The sequence below is a fragment of the Sceloporus occidentalis genome, unplaced genomic scaffold (assembly GCF_023333645.1).
Source record: "Sceloporus occidentalis isolate IW3139 unplaced genomic scaffold, rSceOcc1.0.p SCAF_2, whole genome shotgun sequence".
Taxonomy (NCBI): Eukaryota; Metazoa; Chordata; class Lepidosauria; order Squamata; family Phrynosomatidae; genus Sceloporus; species Sceloporus occidentalis.
In genome coordinates, this window is record NW_028316982.1 from 40,576,655 (window position 1) to 40,600,449 (window position 23,795).

At 40.1% G+C, this 23,795-nt stretch overlaps 1 protein-coding gene across 3 annotated transcripts in view; it reads right to left on the reverse strand.

The window, feature by feature from the left end:
* Window positions 1-23,795, reverse strand: part of LOC149318193 (neuronal tyrosine-phosphorylated phosphoinositide-3-kinase adapter 2-like) — a 221,237-nt gene that overhangs the window by 85,362 nt on the left and 112,080 nt on the right. For all 3 annotated transcript variants that reach the window (XM_089509208.1, XM_089509207.1, XM_089509206.1), the window contains exon 3: window positions 17,784-18,085. In XM_089509208.1, the coding sequence (XP_089365334.1) occupies window positions 17,784-18,085 (302 nt within the window). The remainder of the gene's footprint in view (window positions 1-17,783; window positions 18,086-23,795) is intronic.

Below are 23,795 nucleotides of genomic sequence, written 5' to 3' on the forward strand. Positions count from 1 at the left end.
AGCGGACACAGCTTCAGTTTATTTAATCTTTCTTAGGGGCGAAACAGAGCACCCTGAAGGAGCAGCTCTGTGCTACCTTTGCTTGCCAGATTGTAGCACAGAGCTGCCTGCCACACTGTGACCCCAGTCCGGTGTTTTTCCACCAGCAATAGAAGTGGCAAAATGCCACTCACTTTACGAATGGAAAACAGATGCCCTTACAGCCATGGCGGCACTTTTCAGTGCTCTTTTTGGTGTGCAGCATGTAGTTGCCATGCCACTGAAACGCCGCAACACTTCCTGCCATCTGGTGAGGCATATGGCATGATGACAGCTTGGGGGCAAAACTGGGGTGTGCAGTGTGCAACCGCTACGCTCCTACTCCACCCCAATGCCAGCCCATTTGGCTGGTCTGTACAGCCTGTCAGTCAGTCAGACATACAAATTCCAAATCCCTGCATGGCTTCCTATAATAGTTAAGAATTCAAAGATACCGCTGTGTTAGTCTTGAATATCAGAATGCAAAGGAATCTTTTAGCACCTTTGAGATGAACTGAAAGAAAGAAGTTGTAGCATAAGCTTTTGTAGCCTTAGGTCCAGTACACACAGGTGCTCTGTGGTGTGGCAGTGGTGATTTTAGAGTTTGGGAGCGCACAGCAACCGCACACTCCCAAACCCTAATACATAGGGATGCTGGCATCATGGCAGCCTCCCATCCATACGGGGGCTATCATACAGCAATCAGACATCGCTGGCAATAAGTGGCATCATGGCGGCACCCCTTCCTGCTTGCAACACCACAAAAAAGCTGCTGCTCTAGGGAGCTTCTTTTTTTGCTGCGCAGCTTTGCCCCATGGTTTGGTTGCTGCAGCAATGCTATGCAGCAAAGAGGGGTGGTGTTTTGCTGCTGGTGTGTACCGGCCCTTAGTGTACTTTCTCAGATGCATGGAGTGAACTAGTGTCCAGGAACAGACTTTTATAAGCAGACTATATGAGTCCAAATTCACCTGGATGGACTAGAAATCCATCAGCCTCTTCAAGACACTGGCCCAGGTACAAACAGAAATAATATTTCTCAATAAGTGCAAGCAACAGGATCCATACAGTCTGCTTATAAAGGTCTATTTCTAGATGCTAGTTCACTCCATGTATGAACTGTAGATTTAGGATGTATCTACATTGTAGTTTGACATCCAGTTTAAGTGCTATAGCTCAATCCTATGGAATTCTGGGCTTTGTAGGTTTACAAGGTCTTTAGCTTTCTCTGCCAAATATAGTTGGTACCTCACAAAGTTACTAATCCAAGGATTCTGTAGGATGGAGCCATGGCTCAGTAAGATATATTATTGGGGTTGGGAACTATATCTCACATAGATGTAAATTGCCCCCAGGGAATACTTCCCAGGGGCTAAATGACATGGGGGACAGAATGCTCACTTGCGGATGTCAACCTGATGCCTTTTCCTATGTGTTCAAACATACTTACGACATGGTACAGTTAATTTTAGCATTTCTATGTATTACTTATCAAGATAATGAAATCATTTTCCCCTCAGTAAGGATCAGCTGAAATGTGACATTAAATTGTGACATTTGTTTTCATGATGCTAAGATTATGAGGGGAAAGGACATTTTTAAAAAATTGACAAGTTTGTCATATTCTATTGTGCCTCAACTATTTACCAGCTTTTGAGACCTCTACATAGAGTTAATTTGCTCTGCAATTCATCTCACTGAGAAGAATAGCATTAACTAAAAGGGACAATTAAACTCCTACCTCTTCATTTAAGAAGGTAATGTATCAGAATGAATTTTAAACCTGAGCCACTTTTTTTCTGTTTCTTCTAAAGAAATTAAAGGGCTGATAAGCATGAGCTAGAAAAGCAGAAGATCTTATCAACATGGCAACCAGAATTAGGCTGCAATCCTATGCATACTTACTATTTAGCAGGCTATATGAAACTCAGTGGGACTCTCTTCTGAATAAACATACTAGTGATATATGAGTAAACAGGCTAACCTTACCTTAAAGGTTATCATTAAAATTTGCACACGGAAGTCAATGCTTAGTTTGCCCTTTATTGAGCTACTGACCTATACAACAGTTAAAGCTGAAAATGCATACATAACTTATTTCTGCTACTTTAGTTTCACACTTTTAGTTAGAAGAGGAATGGGAATTATGTGGCCCTCCAATGTTGCTGAATTGCAACTCCCATCAGTCCTAGCCACCATAGGTGAGAGGCTGGGAACTGCAGACTAGCAACATCAGGGGCTACATAATTGTAATTCCTGATTTGCATAATTTCTGAAATTACAAACATATCCTTTAACAAACACAGACATAATGCAATAGTGTCCTGAAGCCAATGGTGAGGGTCTGCTGGCAGAACTGCTCACTAGTATGAAGTTGGCTGTAGGCCAGTGAGTGCTAGCAAGTAGCAAGTACATTTCTATACCACTTACCAATGTGCTAAGTGGTTTACAAAGAGTAAGCTAATTGCTCCCAACAAGCTGGGTACTCATTTTAGTGACCTATGTAAGGATGCCAGGCTGATTTGACCCAGAGCCCCTGGCTGGTACTGAACTCACAACTTTGTCATTTGTGAACGAATGGTTGCAGTACAGGCATTTAACCACTGTGCCACCTGGGCTAAAAAAAACCTTGTCAGCAACAGCCTTGTCTTAAGAGGCCTTAAGATACTAGAAGCTGTGCCAAAGCTGTGCTCCAGTCCTTAGGACTAAAGTGTGGCTTTGGTGTGGCCTCTGGCCCCTTAGGACACATGCATAATTTAAATAGCATACCTCCAAAATGACCTGAAGCAGCCTTATTTTGGCCTGTCTGTTCAGGCTCTTAGTCCCAAATTGTAAAGCCCTCTATCCATTAATCATTACATCTTGAACTTCGCTTGGTGACACATATATAACAAGATGAGTGCTACTTCTCTCTGTAATCAGTAGGTGATGGTAGAACATTGATTTTGGAAATATTAGGAGAAGTCCAGAGCTCTTTCACACTATACAGTGAATCCACTTTAACTGGCATGGCTGCATCCTATGGAATCCTGGGATATGGCATTTGATGAGGCATTAGTGCTTTCTGACTGAGAATTCTAAGTGCTTGTCCTTAAACCACAAATACAAGGATTCAATAGGAAGGAAACATGACAGTTAAAGTAAAACCATAATGCTATAAATGTGTAGTGTGAAAGGAGCCTGGGAACTGGTAGACCATCTGAATGACTCACAATGCAATCCTATACTTGACTATTCAGCAGTAAGTACCATAAAATTTAGGGCCGGAACACACTGCCTGAAAGGGACAGATTAGAGCCACCCTAGAGCTCGTTGCAAACATACACTGTGGCCCCAATTCACCCCAATGGCAGCCCAAATAGGAACGGAAAAGATCAGCTCCTATTTGAGCTGGTGAAAAGCTACCTTAGGTGGCCCCACTGCAGCCTGAAGCTAGCTTCTGCGCACTCTGCTGGCATGTGGCTCTAAACATCCGCTCCCATGGCAGTTTGAAGATGCCCATGTATGGGCAGCCAGGGTTAGCTTCCAGACATCTTGAGGGCATATGGCATCTAAATGCCACACACCCCAAGCTGCCCAGAAGTTGGCTTTACCAGCCAGTCTGCACAAACCCTTAGTCCCAGGGCAGGGTATATGGGCTGAAACCTTAATCAATGGCCATTAGAAGATAATATCTTGTAGGCAACCGCTAGAAATATGTTTCTCATTATGTACTGTATCTAATGGTCAACAGACATCATATTAATGCAGATATTCACACATACTATGTATCTATATTTGTTCAGCTATTTAGGATTCAGGTCTATGAACATTAAGAAATGCATAGATACAGGTGTGGTTTATTTCACAGAATATTGTTGGCCTTTTTCCTCCCCATTCTGGCATAGCACTTCAACACTATAGCTATACAGTGGGCCCTAAGTATCCGTAGACTTGCCATCCATAGATCTGAGAATCTGCAGATGGCAACCCTGCGTTGTCCCCAGTGGCAGTGTGTGTACGTGGCTGAACCACCATTAGAAACAGCCCCACTGTCACCAATGATGGTGTATGCATAATAATAATAATAATAATAATAATAATAATAATAATAATTTATATCCTGCTCCTCCAAATGATTGAAGCCCCTTATATTAAAATAAACCAATTAAATACAATAACAATATAGTATGCATGTGGCCACACTGACATTTGGGACAACGGGACTTCACCTGAAGTCCCCTTGTCCCTAATGTTGGCGTCGCTGCATGTACGCACTGCCATTGGGGATAATATGGACTTGATCATCCTTAGATTTTGCTATCTCTGTGTGTGTGTGTGTGTGTGTGTGTGTGTGTGTGTGTGTGTGTGCTCTGGAACAGACCCCCTCCCCCATGGATATTGAGGGCCCACTGTAATTTTGGTGTTTTTTTTTTTAAATGTGCAAGACAAGAGAACACAGGGAGAAGGTGTAGAGTCATGACATGCATGGAGGAGGTAGAAGGGGGATGGCAGGAAACTATGTTCACACTATAATTTATCTACACTCCATGAGAGAGAGAAAAGCTGTTGAAAAGAAGCATGTAGACTAAACTCCACTACAGGAAGTAACACAAGAGGACCAAACCCCAAAATGTCTGGGACCTAACTGGATGCAGGGGAAGAAACAACCATTGCGAGGTGTGACATTCTGAGACTGATATTTACCAAACGTACTGGGTAGACTAGAGGAGCCCAGGAGACAGGAGAAGAATGCCAGTGGTATTCTTAGAAACTCAGAACAGTAAAACTAATAGATTTTCACATCTTTACCAAATGTTTTTGTCAACTCTCACTTGAAGTTAACTCTCTCAACTGACTCTACTCACCCGTCCATTCTGGCTTCTGCTGTCCATCATTCCATCCTCAAGTTGAAAGAAGTACTCTTCTTATTTTTCAGATTTAAAAATGACTTTGATTTGAATCTAAAATTTTGGAGTTGGTAATTTCAATACTTTTGAAGACCTCTTCAGCTACCATCTTTATGCCTTCACAGAGAGTGAATAAAGATACTTCTCAGCTTTGTTTCATAACATATTGTTATCATCAGCAAGCATTTTAGAAGGGAAGTAATATTAAGTGTTTATCGCTTGGGCAAATAAACTGGCTTACCTCTTCTGGCTTCAGTTCTGGATTTGAGATGCCTCCAGATGTTATCATAACTAAATCAACCCTGATGTAGCTGCGATGCCACTGCCCGGATGCATCCCAGGTTGAAGCCTTGCTCAACCAGTCTTTTGAAGTCTTCAAAAAAGTGGGGGCTGAGCGAGGCTTTGACCTGGGAGGTATTGGGGCTGTGGCATCGTGGCTAGATCAGTGACTATTTAGACCAGAAGTGAAGCCAGAAGAAGTAAGCCAGCTTATTTGGCAAAGCAGTTTGTGGTGCTTTATATATGGTGCTTGGTAGATTCCATAGCTATAAAACAGTGATTATGCTTTGGGATTTAAGTGGAATTCTCCTAGGTGATGCATAGTGACTAAAGTTCAGACCTAAATGTGGAGCAGATTCACCACCTCATGAATGTGGAGTCTAGCAGGTGTTACTGGAATTAGCATGCCAGATAAATAAAATATGGTTACACAAAAATTAATTTTATCTAACAGGGACATTTCAAAGGCATCTGAAAAAGTGAAATGGCAGAGGACTAATCTGGACTGTCCCTGCCAGATCAGGTCAGTTGGAGGACATGCCACATCCATCTTGCATCTGCTTTGTGTGCAGTAGCTGGCAAAGATCTTTTGATTCTCTCAGGTCTTCCAGTTGTCTATTTATTTTTGTTGCTCTGCTCTGTTTTTCAGTAGCTTTATCTTTGATCTTGTAGTTGTTCAGTCCCTGATTTGGCCTCCGCTGCTTTTGATTGTCTCATTATGCTGGATTTCTGCTGTTTCTTTTATGTGGATGTTGGATTTGATCCACACACACACACACGCATCATGTCATCTAGGATTACTAATAAGTCTTAAAAATATACAAATAAAATAAATAAGCTATCACTGCAAGCTCAACATAGGGCACTGTCACCCTGTAAAATTATAGCACTATACATAATTGTGCTTTAACTGCTGTGGCTGCATCCTAAGGAAAGGTGGGGTTTGTAATTTGGTAAGGCACTAGAGTTTTCTAGTAGAGAATTAAAAACACCTCTGTAAACTGCAAATTGCAGGATTCTTGGATGTTGCCATGACAGTTAAAGTGAAGTCATAGCACTGTAATTGTGTGGTGTGAAAATCTCCATAGGAACAAAATACCCAAAACTTTTTTTAAAAAATGACCAGCATCATTTTTAAAAGTAAAATTTCTGTTTAGAACACACATTTTGGAATATTATGATTTCAAAAAGAAATATATGTTCTGGAGTTATGAGTACCATTCAGTAATTCCTATCTAATTAAACAAAATGTCCAAATTCAGGATGACATTTGGTACAAGACTATTTCAGGAGTGTTCATCATGATGCCACAAATGAATGACAGCCATGTCAATAGTGACTAGCTTTGACATTTTGCTTGCCAAAGGCATAAAACACTATACACTTGTTGCAACTGCAAATGGTGGTTTCCATATCAATGGGGCAGTGAATATGCTGTGGGTTTCCTTCTGAAATTTGAAAAAGGTATTCACGATGCTGCCCACTATCCCTCACATTGGTTTAACACCTTGTATAATTCATCTGGAATCCACAATAAAATCCAGGGATTCACCTATCCTTGATATGGGGACTCATCTGTGCCAAAACATTGTTGTTCTGCTACCGCTCTGAGATCTAAATGGTTGGATCTCATGTAGTAAATCAGGTTTCTGGTTTCCTGTTCAGACTGAGCTGCATTTAGTTAGCCTTTCCCATAGTGAAGACTCCATCCATAAAACATTATTGGAAAATTACAAAATGATTGGTTATTGTTTTTTGTGTGTTTTTTGGGGGGCTATGTGGCCATGTTCTAGCAGAGTTTCTTATGCTTGTAATGCCTAGTAAATAATGCCCTATTGATATCTTTAATACTACCCAAACCATTAAGGTTTCAGTCCTATGGTGTTTAGAATAGTGTACTGGGATCATGTGCTGTTTTTGGATCTGACTCTCCCTGCACAAGAATGGCAGAGAGATCTACTGTCATTTATTTATTTATTTTTATTTCAGGGATTTATATCCCACCTTTCTCCCACAATGGGATTCAAGTCAGGTTATAACAATTTAAAAAGACAGAAGTAAAAACATTGATTGCAAAAGTTAAAAAAATATAATTAAATATTATTGATATTAAAACATAAATTAAAAACACATAGTTGAAACCAGTAAAAACCATAAAGCATTTTTGTACAATGGAAGTAAAATTCATCCACCAAATGCCTGACTAAATAAATAGGGTTTTCAGCAAAAAAAGAGCCTGGCCTCAGGCGGCAGGGAGTTCCACAGTGTGGGAGAAGCCTCAGAGAAGTTTTTCTCTTGAGTCCTCACCAACCACACCTGAAAAGATAATGGGGGAAGATCTGACCTTTGATGTCCTCAAACCCAACATCTGTGAAAGTTTTTGCAGCGCTTACTCTACAGAATTGAAGTGTTTACAGAACCACCTTGAATCCCAGTTTTGGGAGAAAGTAAGGAGATAAATTAAATCAAATTCATCAATCTATCAATCAAGCAATCAGAAGCAAAGGAAGGAGGGGTGAATTAGGGGTGAATATTCAATTCAGTTGACAATTGTCTGCTTTGGGTCGTTAATTTATTACACAGATCCACCACTAACTCTGATATTTTCAAATCTCTCTCTATCTCATAATAATAATAATAATAATAATAATAATAATAATAATAATAATAATAATATATTTATGTGTATCCCATCTCTCCCTTTTGAGGATCAAGGCAGGTAACAGCATACACACACAACACACAATGTGAGCTATAGGCTTTGGTTGTGGCCACCACTGCTATTGCTTTATGCAGCATTATGTTCTATTTTACAGTCGTTGCTGATCCAAGTCATCTTGTGGTTTATTTATTTATTTATTATATTTATTTGTGTCCTGCTCTTTTCCCAGGACTGGTTTGAGAGTAGGAAGGAAATTTGATAATCAAGAGGGATAATCATAATGACTCACTTAACAGCAGGTCCCTGCAAGACTGGGTTATAGCTAAGTATCAAGTATGTGTGCTCAAGTCTTCTGTCAATTTATGGTGATCCTATGCATTTCATAGGTTTTTCTTAAGTAAGGATTACTCAAGAGGTGGTTTTGCCAGTTGCTTCCTATGAAACATAGCCCACAGAACCTGGCATTCATTGGCAGCCCCTCATCCAAGTATTAACCAGGGCTGACCCTATTTAGTTTCAAAAATCAAACAGGATCTTGTGCCTTTAGATTATTTAGGTCAGAAATATCAGTGATTTCATGGTATTTAATATAATTTTCAAGAGTAACATTTAGTTTCCAAAATCAAACAGGATCTGGTGCTTTTAGATTATTTAGGTCAGAAATATCAGGGATTTCATGGTATTTAATATAATTTTCATTAACATTAATTTTCCAGTATTTTTCATTATAATTTTCAGTAACATTAAACAGTGATTTAGGCTGTGATAAATCATTTGGGACTGATGTAGTGGAGGAGCAAATGAAACCAATTTTCAAATGGCATTGACACAATAACCACTTTATTTATTTATAATATTTTATATCCCACTCTCCCGAACTAAAAACAATATAAAACGCAGCAAACAACAACAAACCATTTTATACTTGGTCATTTGAAAAACAAAGGCCAATTAAATATCTGTTGTAACAATAAGCACAGGAAGATGAAATAAAAGGAAAACCTCAGAAATGTTTGAAAAAGTGTGTTCTTTTTAATGTGTCATTCTGGACTCTTGTTTCCATAGTAATTGCATGGCTGACAGCTTTGCTACAGTATATTATATCCAGCAGAGAAGTACTCCCCAAATTAAGCAGCCCTGGCAGTTTAGCACTGAGCTGCACTTTTCATTTTGATGGTATTCCTCTTAGTATTACATGAGTATTTATTTATCTTTAAAAAATTAGGGTGCAGTTCTTCTGCTGTATTGTAAAAATAAACCCCAAATGAAACATATCTAAAATCCTAGCTTTTATATTGTGTGTTCCTTCACCCAAGCCTTTTAAGTAGTATTAAAGTATGGATATTTAATCTTGATGTGCTGCGTGCTTTTTTCAGTTTTAAGTCACCTATGATTTCATGCCTTTATGTTCTATTCTGTGTTTAATATTTTATATATATTTATTTTAAGCACTTTATGTTATTAAGTGGCATGCAAATATAATAAATCACTAAATAAACATTTTCTTTTTCTGCATTACTGATTTGCATTTGCTGATCAAACACTGTTGGAAAAAAACAAGTTCTTTGATATGATTGGATATATGATGGCATCAAAATCTGTTAGTGTAGTAAAATTCCCATATGTTTCTACACATTAATAAAATGACATAGAAAATAAATGTTGCAATTCTGTTTTGATGCAATTGGACCTTGGAGGACTGGTAAAGTAGGCAGGGGAATGAAGGCACAATTGAACCAAAAACTTTGGTAAACTATGGCGGGATACAAACCATCCATTTGGGGCAGCCTGCAGCCACCTCATGTTCCACGTATTGGGGCTAGGGCAGCCACAGTGGCAGCTCAGAGGCCCCAAGACAGTGCTTTTCAGGACCAGGGAGAAGCGGCAAAATGCCGCTGCTCCCTAGTCCCAAAAAGGGGTGTCCTTGGGGCTTCATGCCCCAGGACACCCTGGGGAGCTGCTGTCAGGAGAGAAAGGGGCCACTTGGCCCCTTTCCCCCAGCTTCATTCCCACAGCCGTTTTGTGGCTGTGGGAACGAGGTGCTCCCCAAGAAAGAGCTCCATTTCAGAGCTCCTTCCAGTGCCGCTGTTAGGCCGCCACAAGCGACCTGATGTGGCGCGAATATGTCATGCCCACACCATGCCGTTTGGATGTGGTGCAGCTGTGACATCATAACGGTGGTGCCTGTGTACACAGGGTGCCATCATTATGCTGCTGTGATTATGTATTAGGGTTAGGGAGTGTGTGGATGGTGTGTGCTCCCTAACCCTAATATCAGCGCAGGTACACTGCTTTTTGACAGTCTGTACCGCACCTATATGTTCAAACTGTTCTGTGTACAAAATATGGAAATATTTTCTATATTCCAATGTATACATTGGAGAATTCCAATGTATCCCTTTCCCTTTCTGGGGAAAACATAGTCAAGTTCTCTCAAATGTAGAGAGAAATTTAGATGAGGGAAAACAGTGCATTCCTCTTTAAATAAGAAAGATATTTTCCTTCAGCTACTAATCTTTCATCCTGGGTTGTACCTAATGTGGTGTGAGTTCATGGAATTCTCTGTTGGAGCTGAAAAATCCTTCCTTCTGTAGTCCTAGGGAGTCACTGCCAGAGAACCAATATTTTTGGACACAGCATAAAACAGTTTCTTTTGTTTAACTTACAAAAACTACTCTGTTCACGTTGCCTTAGAAGTAAACACTACTTTTTTTCAATGGGGCTATTCAGCTATTAAACAGTTCAACATAGGATTGTTCTCTCACATACATGCCTGAATTTATTTTTTTTACAAAAACTTTTTGTTCACAGTCATCCACTCTGAATCCTATATTTCTCTTATTCCATATTTCAAAAGATGACTGCTAAAAAAGAGAAAAGAATCACATGCTGTTGCTGAAGTGTTCTATTTTGTTTGGCTTCATAACAATAAATTCATATAAAATAGATTCTCATGAAGTGCATAATAGTGCATAAATAAAATAAGGATAATAAGTGGCTCTGCCACTTCTTTTGCATGTATGCACTTTGTTTATTGATGCATTTACTTGCTCAAAGTGGTCAACCAACATAAATGCAAACAAGTTAAAACAAATTAGACAATAAAACCATTAAATTCCTCAAAATAATCAGTCAAGACTGCACTGGCACAATTGTAGTCCTCTGATTCCCTATACACTCAATGAATGTTGAGGAAGACAGGATCAAACTGTACATGTTTGTTGTTAACTGCCTTTGAGTTGACCCTGACTCATGCTGACCCTGTGAATGAGACATTTCCAAGACCCCCTATCTTCTATTGCTCTGCTAGTTCCTGTAGATGCATGCCCATGACCTCTATGATTGAGTCTATCCATCTGGTATGTGGTCTTCCTTTCTTTCTACTACCTTTTACCTTCCCTAGCATTATGATCTTTTCTAATGAGTCATGCCTTCTCATGACGTGGCCAAAGTACAACAACTTCAGTTTAATCCCAAGGAGATTTCAGGCTTGATCTGTTCAAGGACCCACTTATTTGTCCTTTTGGCTGTCTACAGTATCCTCAGCACTCTTCTCCAACATCACATCTCAATATTGATACTCTTCCTATCTGCTTTCTTCACTATCCAGCTTTCGCATTCATGCATGGTGATGGAGAATACACTGGCTTGGACAGTTCCAACTTTAGTGTTCATTTGTATATCTTTACTCTTTAGGATCTTGTCTAGTTCCTTCAAAGCTATTTTTCCCATATCTAGTCCTCTTCTGATTTGTTGACTACAATCTCCATTCTGATCGATGGTTGAGCCTAGGTATGAGAACTCTTTCACTATTTCGATTTCTTCACTGTCTAAGTAGAATATTTATCAAATTTGCAGATGACACCAAATTAGGAGGAGTAGCTAATACCCCTGAAAACAGGATCAAACTTCAAAATGACCTGAATAGACTAGAAAGCTGGGCCAATGCTTACAAAATGAATTTCAACACAGAGAAATGTAAGGTACTACACTTAGGGCAGAAAAATGAAATGAACAGATATAGGATGGGTGACACCTGGCTGAATGAGACTACGTGTGAAAGGGATCTGGGAGTCCAAGTAGACCACAAATTGAACATGAGTCAACAGTGCGATGCGGCAGCTAACAAGGCCAATGCAGTTTTAGGCTGCATCAATAGAATTATAGCATCTAGATCAAGAGAAATAACAGTGCCACTCTATTCTGCTCTGGTCAGGCCCCACCTGGAATATTGTGTCCAGTTCTGGGCATCACAATTCAAAGAGGATGTTGGGAAATTGGAGTGTGTTCAAAGGAGGACGACCAAAATGGTGAAGGGTCTGGAAACCATGTCCTATGAGGAACGACTTAGGGAGCTGGGGATGTTTAGCCTGGAGAAGAGAAGGTTAAGAGGTGATATGATAGCCCTGTTTAAATACTTGAAGGGATGTCATATTGAAGAGGGAGCAAGCTTGTTTTCTGCTGCTGCAGAGAACAGGAGTCGGAGCAATGGATGCAAGCTCCCAGAAAAGAGATTCCACCTCAACATTAGGAGGAACTTCCTGACAGTAAGGGCTATTCAACAGTGGAACACACTCCCTCAGAGTATAGTGGAGTCTCCTTCCTTAGAGGTCTTTAAGCAGAGGCTGGATGGGCTGGATGTCGGGGATGCTTTGATTGAGATTTTCTGCATGGCAGGGGGTTGGACTGGATGGCCCTTGCAGTCTCTTCCAACTCTATGATTCTACGATTCTATGATTCTATTTCTTCTGTGATCATTATTTTGATTTTCCTTATGTTCAGCATTAAGCCTGTCTTTGCACTTTCATCCTTGCCATTCTTTAGTAATTGTTCCAAGTCTGTGATGCTTTGTGTAGTAGTATGGTGTCGCCAGCATATCTTAGACTGTTGATGTTCATTCCTCCTATCTTCACTCCTCCTCTTTTGAGTCTAGGCCTGTGCTTATTATGATATTTTCTGTCTACAGTTGAATAAATGCGGTGATAGAATTCAGTCTTGCCTGACTCCCTTGCCAATTGGGAATTATTCTGTTTCTCAGAATTCTGTTCTAACAGTAGTTTCTTGTCCTGAGTACCAATTTCTCATCAGGACTGTACATATAGTTGTCTCCAAACACTTGGAAACCCCATGAAACAGGGACTATTAGGAACCACAGGGGCAAGTCTTGTGCAGTACATGCAGTAGGAAGCCCAGTGCTATAGGGGTCCTTGCTACATAAATGTTTGTGCAAGTCTAGATAGTTCCCCTTTCCAACTTTCAATGAATACACATGGGTCACTGGGGTGGGATCAGAAAGGGTTGGAATGACATAAACTGGTCTTGAAGGTGTGCAGTGATGATAGAGTCTGGCCAGGAAGTGTGAGCCCTGTCCCTTCTTGTGTATAACCCCTCCATATGTGGGGCTAACAAATAAAGAGAACTGTACTAATAACTGGCTATGATAAATTAATGTATACATACTGAGATGGGCCAGAACTCAGATTATATATCAGTTTATATAACTGAGCAATAATCACACACTGAGGTGCAAACCATATAAAGTGTGTTGTTTTCCCTCTTTCAGCACCATTAAACACAATTTCTCTATCGGGTTTGTACATTCGGCTACAAGCACTAGCAATCAGTTTCTCAGCACAACATAATTCCCAAGTTGCTAACTACATGCCATGTATTTTAACACAGCAGAGATCATTATTTGCACATTGCTTGCAATTTCCTTGAATATTGATGAGTATGTATACAGATCTCATAGAGTGTAAGACTCCCAAAGAACTTCAAATGTTGAAAGTACAAACAGAGGAGAGAGGTGGCCCCTTGGCTACAATCACATGCAACAAGTCCAACAGAATCACAAAAAGTAAAATAGAATGAAGTAATGTAATGTATGCACCTTCCAATTGCCTGCAGCCAATTAACATTAAATGCTGGCTATGAAAGAATACAAAATGCAATTTTGAAAAAATAAAAATGCATACCATAAAGCACTATGTCTCTCATTTCAGTGAATGCTAATAAAATCCCAAGTGACTTTTCTAAACTTCTGGAAGTTGTATTTTCAATTAAAACTCCAGAATTCAGACCTTAGCATGTCACTGATTCAGCTCCAAACTCAGAATGAATTCCACAATTTTCACAATAAGAATTACATAAAAAGGTAAGGTGTTTGCTTAATCGGAGGCAAAATGCTGAAAAAAATAGGACAACAGAGGACTAACCAGGGCCATCACTGCCATAATGAGACAGGTGGAAAGTCCCCTGGATCTAACTTTTGCAGCTTCTGAAGTCCCCCCCATTAGGCCTCCAAATATCTCTAAACTGTCACCCAGTAAACAAAAAAAAAAAACAAACAAAAAACAACATGATTTTCAGAAATTTGTTTCACTGAAAATTATGCAGAACTCTGCCAAACTTGTGAAAATATATCAAAACATCCATACCTTCCAGAATCATTGCCATCCCAAATACCTACATTTTCTCTCTCAGTAGTCCCTTTTAAATTGGTGACAGGAGGTAATATAATATCACTTCTAGCTGCCATTTTCAGAGGGATGACAGAGTAGAATTGAGATGTTTGGGCAGCCCGTGAGTGCTCTGAGTGGAGAAATTGGCTCCTGTCCCACATAGGTGCCTACCGCTGTTTTATGAGATAAGTAAAACAGGACAGCACAAGTAACATATTACAGATGTCTGTGAGTCTCACTCTATTCATTGGCAGTGTGTGCATGAAGTGTGTGTGTGTGTATACAGAATGTTCACTTCTGTTTACTTCACATTTCATATATATGTAACTAACAGAAGTGAAAATTCTGCACAAATTTGTCTTTCAATCTCCAATGAGCTGAAATGAGATGTTTTGCCCTCAACAAGTAATCTCTAAAAGAAATGCATCATCACATTTTTGTTATAATGGTTAGGGAGGGGAGGACTTTGATACAAACTGTGGATATCCATTACAGAGTGAAGACACGAAACATTGCCCTTACTCTAATTTGGCTTTATGGTGAAGTTGCATATACAAATCTGTTTGGGGATATAGACTCATGATGCTACTATAATGACCACATGATCTTTGAACAGCTGGATTATAAGAAGAAATTTTTACCAGTTGTGAAGTTACATGCCAGTAAAGGGACTGAACAGAAGTATAACAGATTCAAATTATTTGGGAAGTAATTTCATGAACCTCAGATCTTTCTTTGCATAGACAGTGTTTGCCCATTAAAATTAGTCTTAGCCCTGTATGTAATATGCCCATTGCGTCTAACAGAAACTGCTGATAAACAGGAAGAATTTTTACTTATATTGAAAGGTAGGTCCCTTAAGCTTTCATCTGTAAATACATTATTTGACTATATCAAATATAAATGGGCTAAAAAATTGTTCTCCCCCCTCCCCGGTACAGACAGGTTTAAATCTTTTCTTATATAACTCACATTTCACTGCTGTGGCAAAAGTGAGAGCTCACAATGGGTGTTCAGCATCCCGGATGGGTTTGTAGCAGTGATTTAAGGGGAAAAGGGGGGGCTGCTTCTGAAAAACAGCAATTACTGGTATAGTAATTGCTTCTCCTAAAAGGTAAATGCCCTCAATAAGTCAACCACTCTGAGAGATTACAGTGCAGGAGAAATGCTTTTGTCTGTGTGAGAATTACAGAGCAGCAAGAAAGCTCACTGGAGATTGCACAAAGAGTAAAAGCAACCAAGATTTTGCTTCAGTATGAGTGCTACTGAAATAAACAGAAACTGGGCAAGAAGTATATATGTCCATCACTCACTTGCTGGAGGAGATGTTACTGTTCGATTGTTCCATAACAAAAATAATGTGCATGTAGAAGCATTGTAAAAAGCTTATATTGATCCATCTCTGCTCCCAGTGAAGTACACAAGGATATCAGACAAATCAGAGTTGAGCCAACCAGAACAATTCTTTAAAAATTTCTGTCATTCTGCTTGAAAATGTTCCACATTTTTGCAAACAGACCACTTTGACAATGGTGGATGCCTTTCCCATTTTGTTCTCACCTTGTGAGGTAGTTTAGGCTGAGAGATACAGATTAACCAAGATCATCTAGTAAACATCAAGGTTAGGGGAGATTTTGAACCTATCATAGTCAACACTGGGTCAGCTCTACAGTAAATTACTGAATCAAGAATCTTTCTATAACACAGTTTAAGGTAGATTTTCTATTTTAAAGAATCACAGAGGTTCTAAAACATAAGCCTGGTCCAGACTGGGATTTTGCGCCAGCCTGGCCACATACTAGGGTTGCGCGGGGGTGGAGCGTCTGCATGCCCTGCAACCCTAGTACTTGGCAGTGTTGTCATCACAGTGACCTCTGCCATGATGACGTCATGCACATGACACGTCCAAATGGCATGGTGCGTACGTGATGTCTCCGTGCCGCCCCAGGTTGCTTACAGCGGCCTGGGCGCAGTGCAGGAAGGAGATCTGAAAAGGAGCTCCTTTTGGGCACTGCATCATTCCCGCAGCAACAAAATGGCTGTGGGAATGATGCCAGGGAGAAAGGGGCTGGGCAGCCCCTTTCTCCCATGGCTGTGGCTCTCAGGGTATCTAGGGGCATGAAGTCCCAAGGACACCTCTTTTCCATGCCACGGAGAAGCAGCATTTTGCCACTTCTCCGTGGCCTGGAAAAACTCCAGATTGGGGCTACAGGGCTACAAGTGAGGCTGCCCTGTCCCCAACCTGGAGATAAAAGGGGCGCCACAGACCCGCTCCTTTGGGGCAGTCTGTACTGTGCCATAATTGCAACAAAGGCATACAGAATCAAGTTTGGGTTTAGAAAGTGATGTGTGGCCATGCAGCTTTCAGAAAAATGGAAAATTCAGTATTTTAATGAATTCATTTTGTGTTTCTTTTTGGATTCTTTCGTACAAAATTTGTACGGAAAAATAAAACCCTACTCAACAGTTTGTAATTGAAATTTAGAAGTTAATTTTCAATTCCAACAGTAGACTTTTATTAGGTTTGGTCAGGGGTGAATAAAAAAAGATCTGATTTAGGCTTAAATACTTCAACAATATGCATTTTTTTAAAAGCATGATTGTAAGGCTAATATTTGAGCTTGTATTATTTGGCACCATCTAATTATCTGCATCCTATACATGTAATTCTTCACTAGGGCTTCATCTACACTGCACAAATAATCCAGTCTGACACCTGTTGCAAGAAATTCTTCAAGAAACATGCAGGGTTTGAATGCTATTCACAATTCAGGATTTATTCTGTGAAAAAATCCCATTTGATTGTTTTATGAAGAAATTAGCATTTTCTTTAAAAGGAACTGCCTTTTCTGTGTAGAAAATAATCTTTGAATGCAGACATATTAATTCATTTGCAGAAAAGACTGTTTTATGCACAGAAAATGCTGTAATTGGGGATTTATTGTGCATAACATTGGTGCATTGTGCATAACATTGGCCAAAAGGGCGGTCTTCCGGCGCCAGTGTTTGCTGCACGAAGGAGCTGCAGCAGACAAACCATGCGGCTCCTCCGCACAGCAAAAAGAAGCCGCAAAAAGAGGCTTCTTTTTGTTGTGCCATTATGATGCCTCAAAGTGCCAATGGCGCACTTGCGGCGTCATAATGGCACCGAGACATCCAGATGCTAAGCATCCGCTATGTCAAAATGGCAGTGCCCATGTAGAATGGGCGCTGCCATTTTGTACATCCTCGGCACGTACTAGTGTTAGGGGCATCCGGAAAGGATGCCCCTTCCTAACCCTAATACGTGCCGAGCACGTACTTTTTGGCGGTGTGGAACCTGCCATTCACAGGGGATTGATTGGCATATAGAACTGCATTTACTGTGCAGAAAATGCTGATTTCTGCAGAAAGGAACCACGTGTAAATTTTGCTCAGAATAAGTTCTGAACTGAAAAGATTCTCACTAGGTCATGATTCTTCTCATTGTTCATTTACCTTCAGTCCTGTCTGGTAGCTTTCCACTCTTACTGGTGGTTCCAGCATTTACAGTTTCAGAGGACGTGCTTAGCTTGGTATTGGGGTCTCGCTTAGGTTTTGGTGGCGGTTGTTTCCGAGAGCAGCTACTGTTTTCATCATCGGTACCTCCAACAGAATGAAGTGACTGAGATCTCACGGAAAATCCACTGGAACAGGGATGCGGTAGTCTATCCTGAGGTGCAGGCATTGTCATGAATCCCATACGAAAATGTTTGCCCACATAGTTTCCTTCATTTCCTCTCACCACTTCACCACCTAAGCTGTAAATAAAGATGTATATATGAAGTTAGAGCTAACAAAATGTGATTTACTCATTAAGTTTAACAGAATCACTTTAACAGATTGAGTACAATATCTGACTCAGAAATGCCACAGTGTTTACCACTCATAATATTTGTTTTGCTACTTCAGGAGAAAAAAAATAGTTCCAGTTTCCTGCATTTACTTTACTTTAAAACCCTTTTCATTAAATAACAACATATGAATGATCATTGAAAGCTATTTATATTGACACCATTGTTAAATAAAGCAAGAACATTTGGATTATGGCAATTGGCTAGCATTAAGTATTGCAGTTACAGAAAAGTATGTAGTCTTGTTTTAAGACTATGTAAATACCACCCCAGTCCCAGTAGTGTTGCTGACAGGGTTGTCATCCGGTGCTTCTGCATGGGCTATTGGGGGCTAGGCCAAAGTGCCCAGCTCCCACTCCCTGCCACACACTGTTCTACTCATGTGCAGAGCCACACATGCTAGGGAGAGGGGTTGGTCATGCTCCCTGACTGCTGCACGTTGTGCCATGGCAACAACACCAAGGTAGAGGGAGGCTCATTTCCCTCGGTATTGCCAGATCATTCTTCTCATAATACTGTTCTTATGAGGAGAATGAGGCAATGGCATCAGGTTTGGAGGGGTGGCATAGGGGGTGACCATGTGAAACCTCTTCTGGAGAGTCACCAGATGTGCTCTGCACCTATCACATTCACCTAGGAATGTCACTGCCTAGCTCACCTTAAGAGCCAGCAGCCAAATTGGACAAAAGAGGTCTGTTCAGTTTCTAATCAAGGCACAAGGAGGAAGATGTTTCCACTCCCTTCCCATCTGTAAGTGAAGCTGCAACAACCTGAAGCAAGACCCCTGTCACAAGTCCTTGTTGCAGCTTTGCTCACTTGCAGTGGGAGGTAGAAAAGCCATCCTTGTTATTTTCCCACAACACTGTCATGTTCTATTTAAATACATAATTTATTATTCATATTGATTCCTATTTTACAGCAAAGTTTTCTTCCCATTTTTCATTTTTTATCATTTAAGAAATTATTTTTATATTCTCAATATTTCTTCATATAAAATCCTTTCATTGAACATACTCTGTATATTACATTAAATAACTAAACATTCTAATAGTCCTTCATGTTCATATGTGGTGCATAACTTAAACCCAGTTTATTATTCTTAATTTATCAAATCCATATTTTACTTTCGTATCATTTCTTTGTTAAGATATCTATCAAGTAAGTCCCAATCTTTTATAAATGTATCGTTATTACCACTTCTTATCAGGAACATAAGTTTGTCCAATATCATCACATCCCATAATTTAATTCTTCATTCCTTTATAGTTGGTTCTTCTTTACTTTTCCATTTTTGTGTGAAAATCATTCAGTCATATGAAAGATTATTTTGCCATGTTTCTTCTCCATATCTGTATCATCTATCATATTTAAGAGGTAGAAGGTTGGCTCCATTTTAATTTGAATATCTAAAATATTTTCCAGTTCCGTGTTGATTAATTTCCAAAATGTTTGTGCTCTTGCACATTCCCATCACATATGGAAAAAGGTCCCAATCTTTGCTGGGCAGTGCTAACATTCTTTGTTATTGTTTTTATAAATTTTTGATAATCTTTCAGGGGACAAATACCACTTGTATCATAATTTGTAATAATTTTCTTTAATTTCGTAGCTCAGTGTATATTGTATTCTCTTATTCCATTTTTTCCCAACTATCTAACGTTATTGGTTTCTTTATGTCTTGTGCCAGTTAACCATGAATTGCTTTATTGTTTCTTCCTCCATCATTAGATTTAGTAATATTTTATATAATAATGATTTCTGATTTTGGGTTATAGAAAGAATTTATAATAATAAAGAATATATTTTAAAGAAAAAGGAGATAGAATGGATTCTAAGACTGAACTCCTTGCTGCCTGCAGGTTTAAATTAAGATTTGGATTTATAATCTTTAATTTGAATGCAACAGAGAAATTATACATTAGAATATATGTATGAGTGTAATATAATGACATGACTAGATTGATCAACTCTTTGGAGAGATTGCATCATATGTCCCTGTGTATTGTCCCAAGGCATATCATTGGTTATGCCTTTCCATCTGGAATATGTATATATACAGAAATGCTACAGTGCCTATTCCCTTTATCTCTATAGTTGAGTGTTTTCGACTCTAGTGATTTCTTTTGAAGGGTATGTATAGCTTTAATAAGAACTATATGGATATTTTGGTATCATAGGCCTGATACAGATGGAAAAAAGGGGTGTGGCCACAGTGATTTTAGGGTTAGCAACCGTGCACCAACCAGACAGTCCTTCACCCTAAAATGTGCCAGCAGCGGCATCATGGCAGCGTCCCATCCACATGGGTGCCACCATGATGACGTCACGCACATGCCATGTCCAAACAGTGTGGCACAGGCGTGACGTCTTCATACTGCCCCAGGCCACTTATGGCCGCAGGTGGAGGCACAGAAAGGAGCTCCAAAATTGAGCTCCTTTCTGAGAGCAGATCGTTCCCGTGGCAACCACATGGCCACAGGAATGATCCTGAGGAGAAAGGAGCCACACCATAGTTTGATGAGCATTGTCCTATCTTTTTAAATATTATATTTTAGGTATATTTATGCTTGTGAAGTTGAAGGCTTTCATGGCTGGCATCCATAGTTTTTTGTGGGTTTTTCAGCCTATCTGGTGGTGTTCTGTAAGAATTTATTCCTGACGTCTCGTCAGCATCTGTGGCTGGCATCTATATTGTGTGTGTGTGTGTGTGTGTGTCAATAACACAATAACAATTGGAAGAGATCCTTTAAGAGATTAAGTTCCTATAGTTCACGTTCACCCATAGAGGATTCTGGGCTTGAATTTGCCCCAAATTCCTCCCATTACCTGTTCATTCTGAAGTGACACCTGGCAACTGTTTACATTGTGTCCCACCATGCCACCTGGCACTGCTGTGGCTATTGCTGGCATGGATCACTTCCTCTGATGTCAAAAACAAGGTGGCCAGCACCACTCAGATGTCTGGATACCTCATTGTAACCTCGGAGCTTCTTGCACCAGCGGCTGTGGCACTGAGTGACACAGCGAGATGACTGTATAGACAGCAACTCAGCTTAACTCCAGAGTGCTTCAAATTTTCTTCAAAGATTTGGAGGAAATGGTGATTGTTTGGGAAAAAAGTGGATTAAGCAGGTACAGCCTGGATGCAGTGTGAAACTGGCCTTCACATCTGAAGATAGTATGCACCTGAATAGGTCTATGGGTTTATGTCATCTGGACAGGGCAACCTAAGAGTGTGGAGAAACTGATGTAAATGGCCCAAGTAGACATGCCCTATGTCACTTTATCAAAAAAAAAAGTGACTTCTGCCCAAAACAGGCAGGCAAGAAAGAGCAGAGTCTGATGAGGAGGCTGAAGAAGGGACCCAGGTAAGTCTTCCAGACAAGGAACAGTCTGCAGCTCTCCCTGTTTCAGAGCAGCCAGCCCTTCCTGCTGAAGAGCTCCAGCCAGTTCATCCTGTGGAATTGCAGCCTCAGCCAACATGGAGATAAGATGCTCAGCCAGGCTGCAAGCAATCAAGCTCTGATTAGAACAGTTGGGATTAGGCTATTTAAGAGCTGAGTTTGCCTAAAGAGTTGTTGGAAGTAATTTGCCTGTTTTCTGGTCAGCATTCTTGTTAGCTATTTCTAGATTCCTGCATTCCTACTTCAGACCTCCTGGCTTCTTCGACCTTTGGACAGTCTTGATCTTGATTCTTGTTCCCTTCACTGAGTTGGACTGCTTGACCCATGCTTTTCTCTTAACAGACTATCATGGACAAGAACACTTTGTATCTGCTTGTGATTAGTTGCCTCTGCTTGCATTCTCTGTCAGAGGTTACCTCCCAACCACACTGTGTGGGTGTTTGGTGAACCAGGACACTAAGGGAGCCCAAACCCAGATGCAAAAGAAACAGAGGGAAAATATGCTCGTTGCTGGCAGTCCATTCTGGACTGTAGCAGCGGCTGGCCTCAGGACCACAGTGTCCAGTTGCTGTGGTCCCTCACTGATCACGGCTCGCTCATGACTGGAGCTGCCAGAGGCCACGCCAAGCTACTTGTCTACTTTGTTCCTCTGTTACTTTGTGGAAAGTAGGAAGGGGATCAATCTCTTTTTATTTATTTATTGGGATTGCTAGATATTCTAAAAACAAATATTGGCTGAAAGAGTAAATGTAAGGCCAAACCAGGTGAATTTTTAAATAAATAAATAAATAAATAAATAAATAAATAAATAAATAAATAAATAATGCTGTCTTCTTCCTCACCATATATTAGAATGAAAAATACACATTTAATGCATCTAATGTAAATAGTATTCTGCAGAGGGTTTTTTTTTAAAATGTATGTGATTTCTGAGATATTATTTTTATAAATTTGGCATGTTTATGAAAAGGGGCAAGTATGGAATAAAAACCTTAAGCAAAGTCATTTATCTTTTTTCTGTCTTACCATTCAGTGGCCTGAATCAATCATCATCAATCATGGACTAAATGGAACTGAATGGTGGAAATCATAGGTACTGAAATGGATTTTGTAACATGTAGTTACTGACAAAGCATGGATTACAAATTCCCTGAATCTCAGCCCATAGGATTCTGGGACTTGTAGTCCAGCCCAAGAAAGTAACTTTTCCAATCCTTGGGTTCACATTTGTAATATCTTTTTTTCCTAGAGCTACAGAGGACAACTGCAAAGAATTAGAGGTCAACCTATGCCATTTCCCAACCTCCTCAGTCTCTGTGGGTAGTAGGTTACGGTGTTGGGAAAAGGTTATTTCAGGTCCAAAACAGGTTTTAGGGCACTGAAATTGCCATAAAATAAAGAAAGAAAGAAAGAAAGAAAGAAAGAAAGAAAGAAAAGCACCAGCATCTTGGAACATTGTAAGGCTGTCATTCTCCATTTTCAGGATGTTTTCTCACCCACAAACCACAAGGTTGTGGGTTCAACAAGGTTGTGAGGGGGTTATGGCATGTGGGACTGTATGGCGTGTGGGACTGTCCTGGTGGTGCAGTGATTAAATGCCTGTACTGCAGCCATTCACTCACAAACCACAAGGTTGTGAGTTCAATCCCAGCCAGGGGCTCCGGGTTGACTCAGTCTGACATCCTTCTGAAGGTTGCTACAATGAGTACCCAGCTTGTTGGGGGCAATTAGTTTACGCTTTGTAAACTGCTTAGTACATTGGTAAGTGGTATAGAACTTGCTATTATTGTGGATATTGGTGTATTTGCTATTGTTGGTGTACTTGCTATGTACTTGCCACAATTCCCATGCCACCCAGGAGAAACTACTCTAAAGACAGGACAGTCTCTATTAAGTCTGACAAATTGCAGTTGCTAGAAGGTGATGGCGAAAGCTGGACAGTGATGAAGTGACAGAAAGAGAAGGAACACTATTTGCTCTGCATTTAAAAAATTTTGCCCCCCAAAACCCTACTGTGAGGGTGGGGGAGGGCTCTTGTGCAATGTGAAAAAAAATTAACTGGCACATTTTGTTTTGTCTGTGGACGTCTTGTCTGTGATATTAGACATGGGTGTGTCCAACCCTCATGCTGTTGTTGTTAACTGCCCTCAAGTCGACATGGACTCATGGCAGCCCTGTGGATGAGACACCTCCATGATTTCCTGTCTTCTTCT